Source organism: Apostichopus japonicus, chromosome 9 (genome assembly GCF_037975245.1).
Source record: "Apostichopus japonicus isolate 1M-3 chromosome 9, ASM3797524v1, whole genome shotgun sequence".
Classification (NCBI taxonomy): Eukaryota; Metazoa; Echinodermata; class Holothuroidea; order Aspidochirotida; family Stichopodidae; genus Apostichopus; species Apostichopus japonicus.
Genome location: NC_092569.1, coordinates 20,374,011 through 20,395,704, shown reverse-complemented (window position 1 = coordinate 20,395,704; position 21,694 = coordinate 20,374,011). Strand labels below are relative to the sequence as shown.

Genomic DNA, 21,694 nt, shown 5'->3' with positions numbered 1-21,694 from the left:
ACAATGTTACACTTAGGCCTACATATTGCATGAATCAAACATATTTGTTTAAAAACCCATGGCCTGCAAATATCTAACTGTATACCTAACTGTAGACGCGATGTGAAGAGGGTGCAAAATACCAAATTTTGTCTCCACTGGAAGTGCGATTTAATTAACGCCTGTGTTGATAACTATTCATCTCACGATATAGGCCCTACCCCAAGGGCGCAACCATCACTGATGTATAGCAACATTGAAGCACCTACTTGTGACGTCTGCTCCTGTTGGATCTAAAACTCCCGTATCAATCATAAACTATAGATGAACTAGTTACGTTCCTTTTCAAATAATGAAAATAAATGTATAACAAATATGTGAAAGATATTTATCCATAAATGTAACATCAATATCAGCTAAATTCATTTGTAATAAGTCATACTACAACCAATATGATTAAACGTGCGAATCAATATAGATCAGGGGATGTTGATAACCCGAAGAGAATCATTGCATGTCATTGCATCTGTCATAAAGTCCATCTGTTTATACCGCATCGGAGAAATTTAAAGAACTTATTCACCGAACAGTAAGTATCACACAAAATATATCATTATATTGTTTGCAATATCGTTTTTTACCATGAGAACGTTGATTTTTACAATATCATTACTGCCTTATTCATGCATTTGTCATCCATTTTTCCCGTTTCACTGGATGTATAAATGAATTCTGAATCGAATTTAAGGACGGATTTCTCCCTTCGCCTCTCTCTCCATTCAATACTTTACTCAATAGCCGGAATTAAAATATAAATAGAAAAATAAAATGAAATGAAAACACACACTATACGCTATCTGAGTGGATCATAGTATCAAATAGAGTAAACAGAGAGCATTCTCCTCGCTATAGTATGAGTATTAGTGTGAGTATAGGCTACAGCACTCTAAACACGATTACCTATACGTACTGATGCAGTACAGTATCTAGTATAGATTTCCCAATTGCCCCGAGTATACGTACAAATTAACCTCACGATGACGAGAACGGGAACAGCGACAGGTACTACAACATAATTACGAGTATGGACTCACTTCAAATCTGGAGTGTACTCATAACGATTGATTTTGTCGATGAATGGATGTCATCCTTATAACTGTTCCCTATTTACTTCAAATGTAACGCTTGTCTATTAAATGATTTATTTTTATTTTTTATGAATGACGAGCTAGGATGATGAGGTTGGATACGGGGGTTAGAGAGAGAGAGAGGTGTGGGGGGGGGGGTAGGAAGTTTAAACTTTAATGAGCTATTGTACGATACTTTATGCTATGTGCTATCCGCTGCTTGTTAATTACTTGTTATCACTCATTAATTGATCTTGATAATAACCTTTCCGACATTTTATTCAGTGAATCGGTGCATACTTTCGTCATACATTTGGTCACTTGCCCTGTAGAAGCAAGAGAGAGAGAGAGAGAAAAAGACATAATTGAGGAAAATCATCATTTTGTATCTTTTCCAATTTTTGTCAAACAATGATATCAGAAATCGTTTATGCACATACCACTGTAAATGCGAACCATAGTTTAGTTGACAAGGACATTTGTTCAACAAGCATTTTAAGAATCCCCGTCAATGAAATGAATAATATGTTTTACAAATTTATTACAGTTTTGAGCTTGATTTTCTCAGCTTTAAGCATTCTTGGTATTCCTTGGTTTGTGTACCTCTCTCACCCAACTGATCATGTCCTTCAGTGCTTTATCACGCTTAGCAAAGTGATCGTATACACGACGAATCCTTCGATGCGAACGGATTGGTAAATAAGAGGGTTTACAAATTCGGTTACTAAAAAAGGAAATTTTTAAAATATGTCAAAGAGTTCAATTTTGCAAAAAGACAATAAACTTAACGTATTTCAGATTAGTAACATGAAATATTGAATTTCACAATTAAAGAAAGGTGCGGAGAAGACTTGAAATAGTCCTACGCTTTTTTCTTTGGGGGAGGGGGAGGGGGAGGGGTGAGGGGTATGGCTTCCATACAATGGCTACTCAATATAATATTAGCAATGCGCATTATAAAACTATAATTTCTCATGTAATGTAATATTCCATATTTGTCTAGTCAATATAAAATCATTCTTTTATCTGTTCAGACCCACGGAATGGGTACAGAATGTAGTTGTGACTAGTCTTGGTGAAGACGTTTGTATTGTTTGTTTCTCTTGCGTTATTTTATCTCTCGCGAAGCTTCCACGATACCGGTTATATGTTTGCACGATCGGGGGCGCTCGTCCCCTCTATTGTAGCAGCTTATTTCATTACGCCGCTATAGTATCTATGCATTGTGTGCTGTATCTACACATCTTGAGATTACCGAATGATACGAGGGCGCTTGTCCACTGAATTAAAATTGCCCGAGGATCTGTCCGTTACAAACCTAGTATCGAAAAGAAAATGAGGAAATTGGGGGCGTACCATAATCATACACCACACGCTAACATAGAGAAGCTGCCTATAGTATACTAGGGTCTTAACAAGACTAAGCTGTGACACGCATGTGTAACGTATCCACTTCCGTAGTATGTCAGCAGCCTATTTTAACGTTTAAATTGACTTTTTGCCCCACTCTCTAGGAAAACGTTTCACCATAACATAAATAGTGACGGTTAGTGTTTACAAGTATACATTTGAAATTACAGTGTTATATCAAAACTAACAACTTTATGGAAGTGCTGCGTACATGAGCAAGCTCATAATCGAGGTCAGGCCACGTTAAAAAAAAAAGAAAGAAGAAAACTTAGAAGTGGAGAAACCATAATTGTGAATTATTGAGGAAAATGGATCAAGAAATATTGAACTGTTACGTAATCTATTGGTCATCTATTATTTTCAAGACGACGAGTTCATCATAGTAGAGAAAATTTGGTATGCAAGAAATATTGAACTATTTCGTAATCTAAACTTTTAAAACAATCCCACTTATGCCGCTCATGCCGTTCATCCGTTCATCCCGTTCATCCCGCTCATCCCGTTCATCTCGCTCATCCCGCTCATCTCGTTCATCCCGTTAATCCCGCTCATCCCGCTCATCCCGCTCATGCCGTGCATCCCGCTCATCCCGTTCATCCCGCTCATTCCGTTCATCCGTTCATCCCGTTCATCCCGTTCATCCCGTTCATCCCGCTCATCCCGTTCATCCCGCTCATTCCGTTCATCCGTTCATCCCGTTCATCCCGCTCATCCCGTTCATCTCGCTCATCCCTCTAATCCCGCTCATCCCGCTCATCCCGTTCAACACGTGCATCACGTTCATCCCGTTCATACCGTTTCATTCCGTTTCATTTCGTTTCATACCGTCTCATAACGTTTCATTCCGTATCTTTCGTTCATTTCGAGAATGAGAGCAACTCCCATAAATATAATCATGTCAAATATATTTACCTGAGTGTCATTTGTGATGTTCATATTCATTTTAGTAGCCTGGCAATGATACTAAATCAGTTAGATAACGCAGCCTAACGCTCGAATCACCCCGCCACCCCCCCCCCCCTCCCCCATACATATACAGACAGAATATCACACATTTTTTTCCTCGAGAATGACTCAACCGTCATAAGTCAGTGACAGAACCTATTGTCATCTGAGACGGATCCAGGATTTTATAAACTGATAAAGGAGGAAGTGTGACCGTGGTGCCGTTGAAGCTGGTTCCGATATAGGGAAACTGATTCCGATGCTGATTCCTGGGGGAGGACAGGGGGGGGGGGTGAATCATGACAGCATCTATAACCATGGAAACTACAAAAGGTTTCTAAAGTGATATATCGAGGACGGATTATGTAAATTATCAGATTTGGGAGTCGGGAATTAAGTAAATGGGCATATTACGGATGGATAATCCATTTAATATATCTGTTGCACGATAGGGGTTGGTTAATCTGGAATTTTTTAAAACGATAGAAGAGATTTTGGAGACATAATGGAGACAGAAAGAACGACGAAGAGAGGGCAATAACAAGACTTTTGAGTGACTACATATATTCATCGAATCTCCAAATTACATTTATAAATATATTTATGAAATGATCTTAATTTTTTTCTTTCTATAACCATTTGTAATAGATTAAAGTGAAATGATACTCAATGATTATTGAACACGATGATAAGGGAAGGGAAAGCGGATGGATATTAACTACAAATAAATAATTTATCTGGTTTTGCTTCGTCTTTTCCATTATTGAAGAATAATAGCGAATACATACAATCTTAGCCAATTCTTCGTCCGGCATTATCCGATTTTGCCTACAATTTTGAGACTGTTACTAATTTCGTCGCACAACAAGTTACGTAATATATACTAATATCAAGCTCCCCTGCTTGATGTTCTTTTCTGTTGTATTCTTCTTCGCGGATATTTGTCGAATAAATTTGCGATAATTTCTGGATCGACAAAGAAGATTTATAAAGAATGATAATACATAGACTGTTTTATAATCATTAATGTATATTGTTAACAACGATAACTTCTCCTGCTTTGAATTTATTTATAGTTTGTTTCAATACAGCCAGAGTAGATGATGAAATCTTGGTGAGAAATTATGTCAGTTACAATTTAAAACAAAGGCAGTATTTTACCAATCAATTAGTAATAACCGATGTATTTAATATACCAACTGACAACCCTGTCCAATTTAACAATTATTCTAATTTACTTTGCCCAATAAGCATCTGTACTTGAATGATTTATATTTCTAAGTAGGTCTGTCAGCTGAGGTGATAATTATCAGCTCTAACGTTAATCTGTTGTTATCATTAAGAACCCACAGGCTACAATTAACACACATCAGTCAATCCAGTAGTGATCTGTGAGGTATGAAAGGTAACCAGTTATTATAACATAATTTGTTTTCATAAAAAAAGCAGAAGTTGCTAAATTCCAGCTGAGGTTATAATTATCAGCTCTAACGTAAATCTGTTGTTATCATTAAGAACCTGCAGGCTACAATTTATACACATCAGTCAATACACTAGTGATCTGTGAGGTATGGAAGGTAACCAGTTATTATAACATAATGAAAAAAATCAAAGAAACTCAAAAACACGACAACCAAGCAAAATAAGGAAGTTGCTAACTTCCAGACACTTACTTGAATCGTAATGTCTACAGATTACATATTAAATTAAAATAAAGGGGAATATAGTAGCTATTTACCAAAATACTTACAGGTTCACTCTATGTTACAAACATTAAATATGCATCATTATAAGAATGATAGCAGAAGGTCTAAACACGAATATTTAACAATTAACTATTTTTAATGTGTCTTGTTTCTTTATTTTCAACATTAATAACTTTTTTTCACTGCCGATGGTGATCAGTTTATCATCATTCTCTGTGTATGATGTTTAAGTTATCTCTAGATTATTCGAAGCTGATAATTATTCTAAACATCTACCACGCACTAGACAGGCCTTATCTTCATCTCAGTATACTTGATATTATAATAGGGACGGGACGGTGTATACCAGGATATACCTGATTTTGCATTTCGTGCTGCATGATAGTCACCATTGAGGCAACGTCTCCTACATTCCCGGAACCACCAGCCGCAATGGTAGTCATTCGAACATCCTCCATTGTTCTTGTCCGAGGTACTGAAGGAATAATTCAAGCGATTATTTAAATCTCCAGCACCACCTGAATATTAAACAATAACATGAACGCATTTTAATTATGGTAATGCATATTGAGTTGAAAATAAAACCATAAACAATCAACGTCGTGATAGAGTAGTATGCATCATTATTGGGAAATTATCTCAAAACATCACGAATTATCATATTATCAACTATCCAATCTCTATTATCATATTATAATGTCTGAAGATAAAAGATAAAAACAAAATTACAGGTAAGAAGATCCGGGTGCACGGCTGGGGATGAATCTCTCAATTCCTCCCAATTTTGTGCAAAGGATCAATTTTGACAACTTAAATACAATTTTAACGAAAAATAATGTGCCGTTGAAAAACAAAAACTAAAATTGACATAGGGTCTTTCTCATGGACGTGATTTTCCCAATGTCACATGCCTCTCTGTCCCTGAAAGGTTTTGCATTCCCACCCCCCCCCCTTCCCACTCTCCAATTGAATTTCTTCCCGCTACACCTGCATTTGAGTTACTAACAGTATACTTGAATATGGTCCAAAAGACATTGATATTTTACATTAGCGTATATCTGTGTATGGTCTGTAGAAACATACATAAGTAAGTTCAAACGGATATTTCCACAAAATCATATTGGTAACAAAACTACTGTAGCGAATGTATCAGGGATAGTGTCAGTATGTATTACAGTCTGTAATATATTTAATGTACCATGTAAGCTCCTTTAAGTTCCATTACATTTATCACTGGAACGTGCTCACTCAACTTTTTCACGCTCGATTATATCGAACAAGTTAAGAAAATATGTGTTTATATTATTTTGTTATAGATTTTTTTGATCGATTGTTTGGCTTTACTTGGGAATAGCTCGTTTGAGCGATGTGCTACTTCTTATTTTAGAGGTGTTCTTTTGTCCACCAATCACAGGTTTGAATACAACATATCATCATATTAGTCCCCTCGAGTTTCTAGGGCGTGCTTGTTGCCATCGCCCTGAAATTATCATTCTAATCAGAAGGGTTTCACGTTGACATTTTAATTAAAGCAACGACAACTATAATTTAACTGATTGGATTTTAAATCCTGATTACATCGTATTAATTTAGGAGAAGAAAGAGAGAAGAAAATCAAGGGAAAATCAACTTTGCTTAATCGATTATATCGCAGTCACTTATTTTTGCTAGGGTGGATAGAATATCTATAAATCAATAAGTCATTATACCCTGGGCTGTAAATACCGTATGTACCCGCTACCGATCGGTGTTACTCCACCGACGCCATTGAATATATAAGGATATAATAATATATATTACTCTTTGATTATCACCACGAATGCATCATTAACATGGCCGACATGAGCAAATTTGTTCTACGAAGTTTGAGCATTGATGATCTAATCACACAATAGCCTAACTGTTTACAAACCTGCATTTCCGCTGTATTTTCCAATTCTAGACAGTCGATAGTTGTCAATTTCATTGTTGATACGGAATCGGTCAAATTTAGCATAGAGTGGATCACCATCTATGTTCACGAAATCAATCCGGAGTTGATAATTGCCTTGATTGGTGAGGTGATACAATTTATCGTTACCCAACCAAAACTCATGACTGACATCACCAAAGCCTCCTTTGTAGCTGATCCAGGTCCGATTGAAATTAACAGAACCATTAACGCGACGTTGGAATACCTGATTGATGGGGAGATAAAATATTATAGTAACACTGTTATACCAGTTTCTTTTAAAAGAGATGTTATTTATTCTCAAGTATTGAAGCAAGCAACTAAATTACATGCATGTGGTTGTCTAAACTAAAGATGTCAGCAACTTCTCCCCCATTCTCAGTCCGGAAAAGAAAAGACATTCATCATAGCGCCCAAGGTCAGAGGTGAAACTCCAAGAGGTAAAAACTGCATATGGCCCATTGTTGTATATATCAAAATGACAAAATAGATGTGGTTCCTACGTGAGCTATGACGTAATAAGGTCAAAAATGACCACAACCTTACACATGTGTAAATAGGATATCATATTCTGATCGCTTATAGTGCATTACTCATCAACGTAAAACGCCACAGGTTCAGTGGCGGAGCTAGGGGTATTGGTCAGGGGGGGGGGGGGACGAGAATGGTCTGAAGGGGCGCTTTCAACCCTATCTAAGCGGAGCGCCACCACAGGTTGGCGCGTAGCGTACAATTTTTTTTTTAAGTAAAGATACTCCCTAGATCGCCGGAAATGACCCTTTCCGGGCCTGGCTAATTTGCAGATAAACGAAGAATTAAATAGGTGTCATCGCCAAATTACACCAACAAAATGTGACAAATGTCAATATTTATAGATGAGAGCGCAATAAAAAAGTCAATAACCGTGAATAGGTAAAAGTGGTTAAGAGCTGAAAAGGTCGCCCGCAGTCCATTTGAGTCCGTCAGGGGGGGGGGGGGCATCCGCTCCCCCCTGACTGTATGGACGCTCCGCCACTGCACAGGTTATGTGGTCAAAGGATGTAAAGGAAAGTGTTAGTGTAAATTATGCAATGCATTAAAATAAAAAAAAGAAAATGATTATGCCTTTTTACAACCTCAATGAGTAATGTAGAAAATCATAACGCAAAGAGGAACAGTTTTACACTGTAAAACTGTAGACGGTGAGCAGATACGGGGTTGTGGTGGTGTCTGGGTGCGGTTGTGTTGGGGTGGGGTTTGTTTGGGTGGAATATGGTTGCTGTTTGGGTTTAGTGTCACACCTCCCCTCTCTAGTGAAAATCAAATATACCGTCTATACTAAAGGCAGTTATAATAGACTTACCGTCTATCCTCCTCCGTCAGTCATACTATACAATGTATCGTCTATAATATAGGATGTCATACTGGACTTACCGTCCATACTCCTCCGTCAGTCATATTATACATATACAATATATCGTCTATACAATAAGATGTCGTACTATAGACTTACCGTCCATCCTCCTCCGTCCGCCATATTATACATAAACAATATATCGTCTATAGTATAGGATGTCATACTATAGACTTACCGTCCATCCTCCTTCGTCAGTCATATTATACATATACTATATATCGTCTATAGTATAGGATGTCATACTAGACTTACCATCCATACTCCTCTGTCAGTCATATAATACATATGCTATATATCGTATTTACTAAAGGATGTCATACTAGACTTACCGTCCATCTTCCTCCGTCAGTCATATTATACATATACTATATATCGTATATACTAAAGGATGTCATACTAGACTTACCGTCCATCCTCCTCCGTCAGTCATATTATACATATACAATATATCGTCTATAGTATAGGATGTCATACTAGACTTACCATCCATACTCCTCTGTCAGTCATATAATACATATGCTATATATCGTATTTACTAAAGGATGTCATACTAGACTTACCGTCCATCCTCCTCCGTCAGTCATATTATACATATACAATATATCGTCTATAGTATAGGATGTCATACTAGACTTACCGTCCATACTCCTCTGTCAGTCATATAATACATATGCTATATATCGTCTATAGTATAGGATGTCATACTAGACTTACCGTCCATCCTCCTCCATCAGTCATATTATACTATATATCATCTATACTATAGGATGTCATACTAGACTTACCGTCCATCCTCCTCCGTCAGTCATATTATACATATACAATATATCATCTATACTATAGGATGTCATACTAGACTTACCGTCCATTCTCCTCCGTCAGTCATATTATACATATACAATATATCGTCTATACAAAAAGATGTCGTACTATAGACTTACCGTCCATCCTCCTCCGTCCGCCATATTATACATAAACAATATATCGTCTATACTATAGGATGTCATACTATAGACTTACCGTCCATCCTCCTTCGTCAGTCATATTATACATATACTATATATCGTATATACTATAGGATGTCATACTAGACTAACCGTCCATCCTCCTCCGTCAGTCATACCATACATAAACAATATATCGTCTATACTATAGGATGTCATAGTAGACTTACCGTCCATTCACCTCCGTCAGTCATATTATACATATACAATATATCGTCTATACTATATGATGTCATACTAGACTTACCGTCCATCCTCCTCCGTCAGTCATATTACAGGAAACATCAAATGATGCTCCACTCCAGTTAATTGGTATGATGGTATAAATACCATTAGTAGTGTTTCCAGCATCGTACCAATCCTTACAGTCGGTCATGTGTTTTGTACAATTCACTCCATTACCATGGTAACCACTCATGCAGTAACATTTGCGTACTTCGTTACGGACTTCACAAACCGCATCAGAGCTACACTGGTAGAGATCATTGTAGTTCATTACTCCATTATCACAGGTGGAAATCCTTGTACTGTCTTCATTCACGAGAAGCGAACCATTCTGAATCAAAAGAGAAATCAAGTCATAAGAGTTCAAAAGTTAAATTATGATTTCAATAAAACCGACAGGAAAATTAGGACAAAAACATTTGAAAGACAAAACATATAATTAAGGATTTATTGTTCACTGTATGGAATATACTATCAATATACTATCTTCAATCTTGTACCAGCAGAGAGAAATGGTTAATTAAAACTTTGTTTTTCAAATACAAGACGAAACAATGCAAACAGACACACACACCAATGAAATAAACTTGTACTTAAATAATATTTTATTTGCAAGAAGAGAACAGAATTCCACCCTCAAGCTTTATTTTGCATTGTAATTATCATAATATGGCAAAATCAACACTCAAAAAGTTAAGAAAAAGAATACTAATAATTTAGGCTATTTTATTGATTTACTCTTATTTTAGTCTACCAAACTCGTACAAGAAATTGTGCAATCTTGTTAAACCTCCCCAAAGATTCCAAGATAGGTTTAAAATATCATCTTAGATTAAATTATGTAGGATACAATTGTCTGTATTCCAAATGCACAATAACTTATTATGAATTCAAATGGTTCTAACAGCGTAACATCAACTTGGCTAAATTGAGCGGGTGCGTGAAGATGATATAGCTTGTTCAGAAAAAGACTAACTTCACACTAAACGCTAAGTCAATATGCAGTTTTACTTTACTGTATCTGGGAAGACACATAACGGTCCAAATTAGCTCGCAAATCACTTCACTGATATTTGTTTCATGGTACAGTTGATAAAACCTTTGTCTTTGTTTTGCTTTATTCCTTTGTCTTCTTTACCAAGAACAACGAGTACAACGGTACATTCTTCTATGCAGATATAATTATAATTCCGTTGTTACCAAAAATATGTCACGTCAATTCTACAAACAACTTGAAACTAAAATCTATCGTATATTGTCAACAACTGTACAATCAGGCTTATCGATTAGGTTATTATATAACTTGAAAAGGAAGGTTAATGAACAAATATTTAATGATTCCATCTGGCTCCCATCATTGCTTTATCCATTTTTCGAATTCGTATTACTCACATGTAAATCGCAACAGTGGACTGAAACTTTCAATAGGTTGCACTCTAATCATTCTTAAAATGAAACTTGACTAAATGGAACTAAATAATAGGCAATGCTATGATAATTAAATATTTGAATTACATCGAAACATTATCGAAATACAGCTGTTCCTAACTCTTACCTGAATAACACTGCCATTACTCGTAAGGCAGTTTGTACGGATCGTGGTGTATGATGTGGCGTCAACCGGAAGAGAGGTACCCTCATTACTTGAACCAGGTTCACTGGTTACTAGAATGTGAGTAAGGTCATGGTAAAAATGAGTGAAACAGATTTAGTATTCCAAACGTTGTTTATTTGATCTGCTGTCTTCACTAAAAATGTTCTATGGTGGGGTACTCTTGCATAAAGTGCCTCACTACAATGTACAGTTCTGGCAATATTGAACACACGGATATTTCCTAAACAGATTGAAACTAGTATTAGCCGGGAGGGGGTCATATATTTATCAAATGGTAACCACGAATGTAATTGTATGTGTTACTGATGTTCTGTGGGCTCACTTCTTCTTTAAGTGCATTAACTAACAGTAAATTGTATGAAAAAAATTAAGGAGGGAAGGGAAGGGATGAAGGGGATTTATTAGATGTAACTAAACAACATAAAACAAGGAGCTTACCATCATTGGTAGTAGATACTTCCAATTCCTCTGCTGTCGTAGGGTATGAAATGGTGTCAACCGGAACCGAGGTACCTCCATTGCTTGAACCAGATCCACTGGAAACTAATATGTGTAATTACATGGAAGAAAGCAGAGACGGAATAAGTACTCCAAATATTCGTTACTTGATCCCCCATCTTCACCAAACATGTATATGGTGGGGTACCACGAACTGGAACACCTAATTACAGTATAATATCACATAATAACCTAGGCATATGGCTTTAGTCCTACAACATTTGTTACATGCAGCCTAAGCCCATGTTAAACATGATGACTAAAGTTCACATTGAAAATATGACAGGCAAAACAAAACAAAAGTTAGAAGTGTTCTACAATACCAAGGAAGGATTCAAATACAAGGTATTTGGGGGTACGGTTCATCTCAGCATAAAACAAGTAGCTTACCATCATTGGTAGTAGATACTTCCGATTCCTCTGCTGTCGTAGGGTATGAAATGGGGTCAACCGGAACCGAGGTACCTCCATTGCTTGAACCAGATCCACTGGAAACTAATATATGCAATTACATGGAAGGATGCAGAGACGGAATTAGTACTCCAAATATTCGTTACTTGATCCCCTGTCTTCACCAAACATGTTCTATGATGGGGTACCACGGTCTAAAATCACATAATAGTTCATGCATATGGCTATAGTCCAACAACAGGTAGTATGACATCAAAACAGCAAAAGTTAGAAGTGTTGTACCATGCCAAGGGAGGATTCAAATGCAAGCTATTTGGGGCGGTGTTCATCTCAACGGACCAGAGCCGTATATCTACGACTCTGCAACGGTCTCTTACTTACAGATAAAGTTGGTAACATTTTTCTATGCTCTGCTTTCTTTGGGAATACAGAGCGTTTGCGCAAAGGTAACATTGACTTATGATCAACTCAATGAAGGAGAAATACATATTTCTCGTTTCAATTTCAAATCAGTCTCATATTCCTGAATACCCCCCCGCCCCCACCTTCTCCCTCCACCGCCCTAGTAACAACGTTGAGACCAGGCGGAAAAGAAACAAAGACCATAAGTGAGGTTAATCAGGAATGATTGTTTTTGAAGAACTATTAGCGTGTCAATTTGGTGAGTTCATGCCATGTGTTTCATAATGCACCTCAAATCAAACAATAACAAACATATTGATAACATATCCGTTTTTCAAGTCATCAATTTATTACCAATATATTCAAACCAATACACACATGCTAAGAGACTTGATTGAGGTATATACACCATGTGGTCAGGTACATTAATATGAATGAGGCTTGACCACTTGTATTGTGAATGACTTGAGGAACATAACAGGATTATGTTCATTGATTGCTAGATTGTGACTTAATGTTTCTACGTATTAAATGTGGTATAAAATTACAAAGAGGAATAGACTCAATATCCTTAGATTTGGCAGACTTTGCAACCCTGTAAATTATCTGGCAATGGACACTAACTCTACTTGCTGAGCTTTTCTGTAAGTGAATAATTTAATCTTTAGTTTTTAACTTCAAGATGTGTCTACATTGTGAGGAAAACATCCTTTTGAGTGTCTCAATCTCTGTGAAGCTTTGATTAAAATTTAAAAAGCGAATAAAACAACATCCAACGCCAACACAAGCAACACTGTACATAGTCTCAATTTTTTTTATGATTATTTTAGTCAATAGTTGGGTGCCAATATCACAGGTGAATACAGTAAAAAAAAGTCTTTTTTTGTACAATCTCCACCTACATAAATAATAATGTAACAAGCCGACAGTTGGATTTGAGAAAGCATAAATAACGTCTTAGAAGATTAAAAACCAAACAAATTTCAAACGACAGTTTTGGCATAAGCAAAACAGAAGAAAACGAAAGAAATCATTTACAGCAGATCACAGTGTTTAGAAAGCCTTAACAGAGTTGAATGTTATTGGAGTTACCATTATTTAACATATATTATATATATATATATATATATATATATATATATATATATATATATATATATATATATATATATATATATATATATATATATATATATATATATATATATATATATATATATATATATATGTATATGTATGTTTATATATATATATATATATATATATATATATATATACAAATGTACACATATATTTTTATATATATATACAAATATATATATATATTTATATATATATATATATATATATATATATATATATATGTATATATATATATATATGTTGATACTAGTTGAGACTAGTGGAACACTAGTCTAGTACAAGTGTTCCACTAGTCTGAACTAGTATCAACACATATTTCGCTCTGTCCACTGGACATAGAGCACTCTGCGCCAAGATAGACGCCAACCAACCAACTCTCTCTCTCTCTATATATATATAAATATATTTATATATATATATATTTATATATACATATATGCCAATATGAATATATAAGCTTTATATAAAGTTTTCTTGTTAGTATCTTGACCTAAAATATAGCGGGAAAGGCATTAACTGGATAATTTGATATTGTTTAATATTACTTAAATTGGAAAAGATCTAGTTGAACTAGAAAATGAAAGCCTTACCATCTGTTGATTCTTTGTAACAACTTCCTCCTACACCAGGAAACTTCTCCGCAAATTTACACAATCCTAAAAGCGAAATGACGAAAGCGAAACGGCATATTGGACTTTTATAATGATAACATGCTTGTCACGTGAGCATCTCTGCGTTTCAAGAGGCATAGGGTGAGCGCGGGAGGGTGGATTACCATTTCAAGAGGATGAGAGTGCCTTTCAGCATAATGGGTTTTTTTTTCAGAATGTTGAATTCAATTGTATAAAGTGAAGTTACATTTGTTTATAACTCATTTCCTGAATTAAAGTTGTTCCAGGTCTGTTTTATAGGTTTACTTTTATTGATTTTTTTTTATAGCCTATGCAGTCAAGGAGCTGAGTCTTTGATTTCTTTCTTTCTTTAATATACACAGAAGTACGTTTGTATTCGTAATTATTTATTACATAAGTTGATACATAGGTCACCGTCTACACGTTAACTGTTTTCATAACTTGATATACTCATCCAAATTTCTGATTATAAATATAACTGAAAGTTATACAGTAAATTTGTGTAACCATAGACAGAATAAACAACTATATTATTTGAAAATGGAAGTTGACTATGCTACAATTACGTCAGGTTGTTTCTGGTTTCCATTCTAACCTAAAATCAGGTCCTTTCTGTAAACTAAAGAAGAGACCGAATATGAAAATAATACTTGTGGATTACATGAAGTACATTTAAATTTACTAATCTCTGAATACACCTAGTGAGGGCTAAATTACGTTCTGCGATTTATTCAACTATGTTGTTATTGACATGGGACACCATAAATTTGCTGCACACTTCGAAAATTGATTTTATTTGAACAAATGAGTAAATCAACCCAAAATGGTGGTTGTTAATTTACAAGTTGCATGAATTTTCACTTTATTTCAGTATTTATAAATAATTTGAAATTCGCTGCACAACTTGTAAGTTTGGTTAGAACTTGGACTCTTATGTGATATTTTGTTATTCAAAAACAACGGGTAAGTCTATTAAATATAATGACATGAAAAAATGAATTAGGTTTCAAGCTACTGACTGTATGCATGTTAACTTTATTTCAGTTCGTCAGAATATATGATACGGAACGGACAAAATATGTAAAGGTAAAGAATACTCACTGCCGGCTGCTAAAGATGTACCAAAACATGCCATGAAAATAAGGAGATGTTGAAAACATAAGCTATTTTCTGTTCCATGTTTTTGAGCCATGTTTTTCGGTTGTTCTGAGATTTGAACAGAGTCTGATTGCAAATGTTCGGTACCTGTTCTGATGTACTATGTCGATTTTTAGAAATTGCCATATGTTGTCGATCTATTAAGAGATTCATTGATATTCATCAATCCACTAAAGGTTGGACATTTAATATATTTTACTGTATACACCACAGGGAAGTTTAACGAATCGTGGGAGGCTAATATGTAAGTCAGTTAATCAAATGGGAGGAGCCAGTAAAAATGTCTGGCTGATTGGCTGACTGGCTGACTGGCTTACTGGGCATGCTGGCTGGTTGGCTATCTGGCTGGTTGGCTATCTGGGTGGCTAGCTGGTTGGCTGGCTGGCTGGATGGATAGATAGATGGATAGATGGTTGGATGGACATTTCAAAACACTATGTTGATGAGATTAATATTATGGATGTGTGTAAATGAATAAGTATCTAAAGCTACAAAGATTCATCTTGAACTATTTTATCAATGAAACTGAGTCTGTAAATATAAATTTGAGTCGGGCCTATCATTACACGAAAGCTACTGTTTGTAATAATATCAATTATACATTAAATAAATGTGACTGACTACATAGGTATAATCTTACCATAGAAGTATTACCACGTCATGCTAATACTCTGTGCAAACAGAAAGGTACAATGCTATAACTTACCGTTAACTTTCTATGGTGGTTACTTACTACATCTGAAATAGTCGGTGATGAATAGTATGTGTTTATTCAACATGTAAAAGTCGGGAAATATATACTCCTGCATGTTCATGTTTTGGCCATGAAAACAGAGCCAAATAGGCATATTGACAATGGACTCTTTGCAAACAATTGTCGGAATGCCATACACACATAGGACTTTCCATGTTGGTGTCAGTGAGGTACGTCTTGATGTGTAGGACGGTGTAGCTTTACACAAATAGGAGTTAATACAAACATGTACCTTACTGCAATAAGTCACTTTGGATGTAGGCGTAATTTAAGATTTCGCAATCTAAAGCCACGTGAAGCATATAGGTTAAGTTAATATTGTCTATGCCTTACGGTATAATCAGGTCAATGATTAATCAACCGAATTAATAATAATGAGTATGGACGGCTTCGTTTCTATTTCATTTGCTCTTTTCATAGTAATAACAGAACAAGTTTCATCCTATAATTAGCACAATACATTACTTTCCTCTTTATTAATCTTCTCTTTTCATTTTGTTTTTCATAATGGCGTTATATTTGCCCATATTCTTAAATATGCACCAGTCGGTGGAATATTAGTTAATATTGTAAACAGGTTTCTTTTATTGATTTCTCCTTTATTCACAGTGTTTAAAAATCCCGGTTTCTCCTAGCAACCTTAAATTTATTTCCTTTTCATTAATCTTCTATTTTTTACTTTTTATAATAGCGCCTTGTTTGAACTTTACTAGGAACTGTTAATTTTTTGTTTGCTCGTGATATTCATTCAGGTTTCTATCATCTCCTACTTTTCATGGCTTTATTTTATGTGCATTTTGTACGGCTCATATGCTAAAAATGACTTAATAAGGGGATCAACTAATAGTTTCAATTAATACAAAACATAGATTTGCTGGCCAAAAGGTTATTTAAATATGTAAGAAGAGACGACTGTACACAATCCGGATGAATATTAGCCATCTCCAATTTTCAATGAATAAAGCAATGCTATATTAACAAGAACGATTGTGACCATATCTAGTTAATTTTATCCTTTATACTTTTTTCATATTAAAGCGAAAGCGGAAGGAACAAAGATTAATGATTTAGATTGTCAGATTGGAGAAAAGATCCATGTCTGCTCTCCTAAGGTCTAATAGTTTGCAACACATATCTTGATAACATTTGATGTCCTCGACTGCGTTCCCCTTCGGTTACCCCTCCCCCTCTCCCCGCGGAAAGGACTGCTACCCTGACTGCCGTGCGGGTTGCTCGATCACTTTGGTATATCATGAAAAACGATTCAATTTAATATTATATTGACCATTCTTAGAATTGTGTTTTCTCAAATGGTGAATGTACGATTCCGAGTCCTTCACAACCTCGTGCAAGTCAGTGAATAGTGACCGAGCGATCAAAATTGTCATTTAGTAATATGAGTAACTAAATAAGGAACATTTGATGTAACCGACAAGAATGCAGATGGATTAAACCTGGGAAAAACACTGGGCTAGCATGCTCCATACACATGCACTAGTTGACTTACTGTACATACTAAATCGCCAAGAAATCTCTAGGTCTCTAAGTCCTTTCAGAAGACCGCAATAAGTAAACCCTACTATTCAATGTATAGCTGACCGGTTGGCCATGTAGATACCTTCATTTTAACGAATCAATAATATAATATATAAATATATATTATCCGTCAATACATTCGCTCATGGCGCAGTGACACAAACACTGCGACATAAAAAAACAAAAAAGTAAACATATAATACAATACAAAAATGCAAGCAAAAATGGGCAACAGTGAACTATTAATTAAACAGTTTTCATCAGATGATTCTTGAGAGAGAGTTCAAAAGAAGCAAGAGATGGACTGTGTTTTATTTACATATTCTGGAAGGCTGTTCCACAGAGAAGGGGCAGCAGTAGCAAAAGCTCTTTTGCCCCATCATCGATTTGAGCGATTTTCACACAGAAGTAATTTATTGTGTGATCTCATGAAACTGCGATTTGCATGATATGGTTGCAGAAGTTCTGACAAGTAGAATGGCGAAAGTTCTAACAATATAGCGATATGTGAAAATCAATATTTTAGAAATATTTGATGGAGTTTACTTACTATATCTTGAATAGTCGGTCATGAATAGTATATGTGTGTTCGGCATGAAATACTCGGAAAATATATAATCATGCATGTTCATGTTTTACCATGAAAACAGAAACAAGTAGACATATTGACAATGACTCTGTGCAAAGTTCAGACCAAACAATTGTCGGAATGACATACATACAATGAACTTTCCATGTTGGTGTCAGTGAGGTGCATTTTGATGTGAAGGACGGTGCAGCTTTACACATATAGGATTTGATACACACATATACCGTACTGCAATAAGTCACTTTGAATGTAGGCGTAATTTCAAACACTTCGCAATCTGAAGCCACACGAGGCATATAGTTTGAGTTATTATCGTATTTGCCTTACGGTATAATCAGGTCAATGATTAATAAACCGACTTGTTAAATTCATATTAATGAGTATGGACGGCTTTCGTTTCTTTCTCCTTTTTCTCTTTACATAGTGAATGAAAAGGGACTGTTCATCCTAGAAAAGGCACAATATACATTGTTATCCTCTTTATTAATTTTCTCTTTTTATTTTGTTTTTCATAATGAGGCTATATTTGCCCTTATGCTGGAGATGTCAATTGTTTCTTGTGTCGTTCTATATCAGGTTTCTTTCATAATTGATTTCTCTCTCATTCACAGTCTTTAAAATCCCGGTTTCTCCTAGCAATCTTAGACTTATTTCCTTTTCATTAATCTTCTATTTTGCTTTTTATAATAGCGTCTTGTTTGAACTTTACTGGGAACTGTTTTTTTTTGCTCGTAATATTCATTCAGGTTTTTATCATCTCCTACTTTTCATGGCTTTATTTTATATGCATTTTATACGGCTCATATGCTAAAGGGACTTATTAATGGGATCAACTAATAGTTTCAATTAATACGTAACAAAGATACGTAACATGGAAATGCTGGAGATGGCAATTGTTTCTTGTGTCGTTCCATATCTATTTTATAATATACCAAATGATTGACATTTCATTCATATCCATAATCAATACAACACGAGTAAATGATGAATTTACAGCAAGGATCGCAAACTAATAATGTCTGCAAAGGCAAAAGGCTTGTGTTATTAAAGCACGAGGTCGTGGTTTTGTTTGATATATGTACACGACATTTATTACAGATAAAAAATAGTCTTGCTAATAATAATGCTTTCTCACATCTCTTCTGATATAGTTTAGAACCTTCCGTTTAGAAACATCATTTCTCCGTGTTGTGAACAGTGCAGGACATATTATACCATATAATTAAACGAAGATGATTTATTAAAACAAATGACAATTTGTTCACATGTAATGTAAATGCTGGTAACCTATTCTATATCAATGCCTAATTTAGACGTGGAACTACCCATAAGGCAAATCTTGGTTCCCCCTCCTCCACCTTAGGTCCCATTTTGTGTATCTGTTCTGTATCTATTTGAGATTTTCACACACTCACCTGTCCGTGAAGAATGTGTCAATCAAATGGATTTAATAATACGATTAAAGAAAAGTTAGGCTACCATCTGAATCTCGCATGCAGTATAAAATAACCACCGCAGTGTGTCGTCTACGTGTTGTGCCAGCGCTGACCATGCACTCCGTATTGTACGGCTAGTGAGTAGTCTTCGTTACCCAGTCGCTGCGCATTTTCACCTTTCGGACTCGTAGTGCAACGTGTACAGCTTTGCAGTAATTACTGTGCCACCTGTAACACATGTTACCGTGTTGCGAAGACAGTGCAGTAGTTACTGATGCACGGCTGTGGAACATGAACAGTATATAGTATCGAGTGTGTCTTAGTACGGTCAAATAAAGTCAGATGTTGTACAATCATGTGATTAATCAATAAACGAAGTGTAATGAACATTAGCTGACGTCATCAAAGTCATGTTGCTCTTGATGGATCGAATACAAAAAATATCGTTCTTCTGAGGAAGCCCCCACCCCCCCCATCCAAACCGTAACGGTCTTCTCTCCCAACCCCCTGCCACCATAAAATTCACACCCACATCAAAACACACTCTTGGAATGTACCTATTTCACAGAACGGATAGATAGACAGACAGTGATATTGCATTCTTTATTGCAACTTTTTACTATTATAGACAACTTAGATGCCGATCGCTCACTTAGTACACTAAAGCCATATACAGTTTATAGCTTATCAACTTGAATACGCACCAGGCTGTTGATGAATAATGATTATTTACAATGTAGGTTTAAATCATAAACTTGCCAATATAATGCAATATTCAGTATATACTAAATCAAATTAAGTACACACCAGTCTGTGGAAGAGTAATTAATAATATGAACAGGTTTCTTTTATGTCATATCTTCTTTATTCACAGTGTTGACAAATCCCGGTTCCTCCTAGCGACGTACGATTTATATCCTTTCCATTAATCTTCTATTTTTGATTCTCATAATGGCGTCCTGTTTGCCCATATATAGAGAAGCTGCCAAGTGAGTGTTTTTGTAATTATGGTCCAGTTTTTATCATCTCCAACTTTACATGACTTTATTTTATATGAATTATGTACGGCTCACATGCAAACAAGGAATTAATAATAATAATAAATCAAACTAATTATATTTGTTTTGGCCAATAAGGTTAATATTTATGTATGAAACAAATGACGAATATACACAATCAGGATGAATATCAATGTAATCAGCCACCTTCTCAAACTGTCAATGAATTAAGCAGCTTTGCATAACAAGAACGATTGTGACCATATCAAGTTAAAGTTATAATTTGTTCAAATTGAAACAACACATGAATGAGCAGAGATTAACGGTATAGATTGTCAAATTGAAAAAACAAAGCCATGTCTACTCTAGTAAGGTCTACGAGTTTGCAACACATGGTGACATTTAATGTCCCTGACTACTTTCCTTCGGTATGTATATATCCACCCTGTATGCATGGAGCTGAATTAAGATTTTTCAGTGATCGAGAAACAAGAGTCTTACATTGTAATGCCATTGAATAGAACCTACAGCAAACAAACACCCAAAAAGTCACTTTGCTGATTCATAGTCATATTAGCTTATGTAAACAGAAATGCAAATACTTTTTGTTCCACCAGGGAGCTGCTACTCTAACAGCTCCCTGGTTCAACTGTTACAGGAACAAAACAGATAAAACCATATTGGTATATCAATCAGTTACTTAAATTTAAATATGGACATTATCATCAGGTTTGTAGACAAACCGAAATGTCCTAGCTTTTCAGCTTTTGCTTCAGTCT

The 21,694-nt window shown here is 35.5% G+C and overlaps 1 protein-coding gene and 1 long non-coding RNA gene across 2 annotated transcripts; both read right to left on the bottom strand.

Annotated features, from left to right (window-relative positions):
- Positions 1-4,350: 4,350 nt before the first annotated feature.
- Positions 4,351-11,988, bottom strand: LOC139973931 (ficolin-1-A-like). The gene is made up of 6 exons (XM_071980821.1): positions 11,919-11,988; positions 11,299-11,408; positions 9,766-10,074; positions 7,080-7,344; positions 5,524-5,685; positions 4,351-4,427 (listed from the first exon to the last, which is right to left on the bottom strand). The coding sequence occupies exons 1-6, from the start codon at positions 11,986-11,988 to the stop codon at positions 4,351-4,353; spliced, it is 993 nt and encodes a 330-aa protein (XP_071836922.1).
- Positions 11,989-12,243: 255 nt separating this feature from the next.
- LOC139973153 (uncharacterized) lies at positions 12,244-15,898 on the bottom strand. The gene is made up of 3 exons (XR_011795149.1): positions 15,546-15,898; positions 14,403-14,468; positions 12,244-12,351 (listed from the first exon to the last, which is right to left on the bottom strand). It is a non-coding gene; the product is annotated as an uncharacterized lncRNA (long non-coding RNA).
- Positions 15,899-21,694: the final 5,796 nt, after the last annotated feature.

What these genes read in the sequence shown, in the direction of transcription:
- LOC139973931 (XM_071980821.1), bottom strand. Translation starts at nt 11,988, where the DNA reads ATGTTTGGTGAAGATGGGGGATCAAGTAACGAATATTTGGAGTACTTA. An exon ending in CCGTCTCTGCTTTCTTCCAT is followed by an intron (nt 11,409 to 11,918) that starts GTAATTACACAT and finishes CTCACATTCTAG; the next exon opens with TAACCAGTGAACCTGGTTCA. An exon ending in AGCACGAAATGCAAAATCAG is followed by an intron (nt 4,428 to 5,523) that starts GTATATCCTGGT and finishes TTGTCGATCCAG; the next exon opens with AAATTATCGCAAATTTATTC.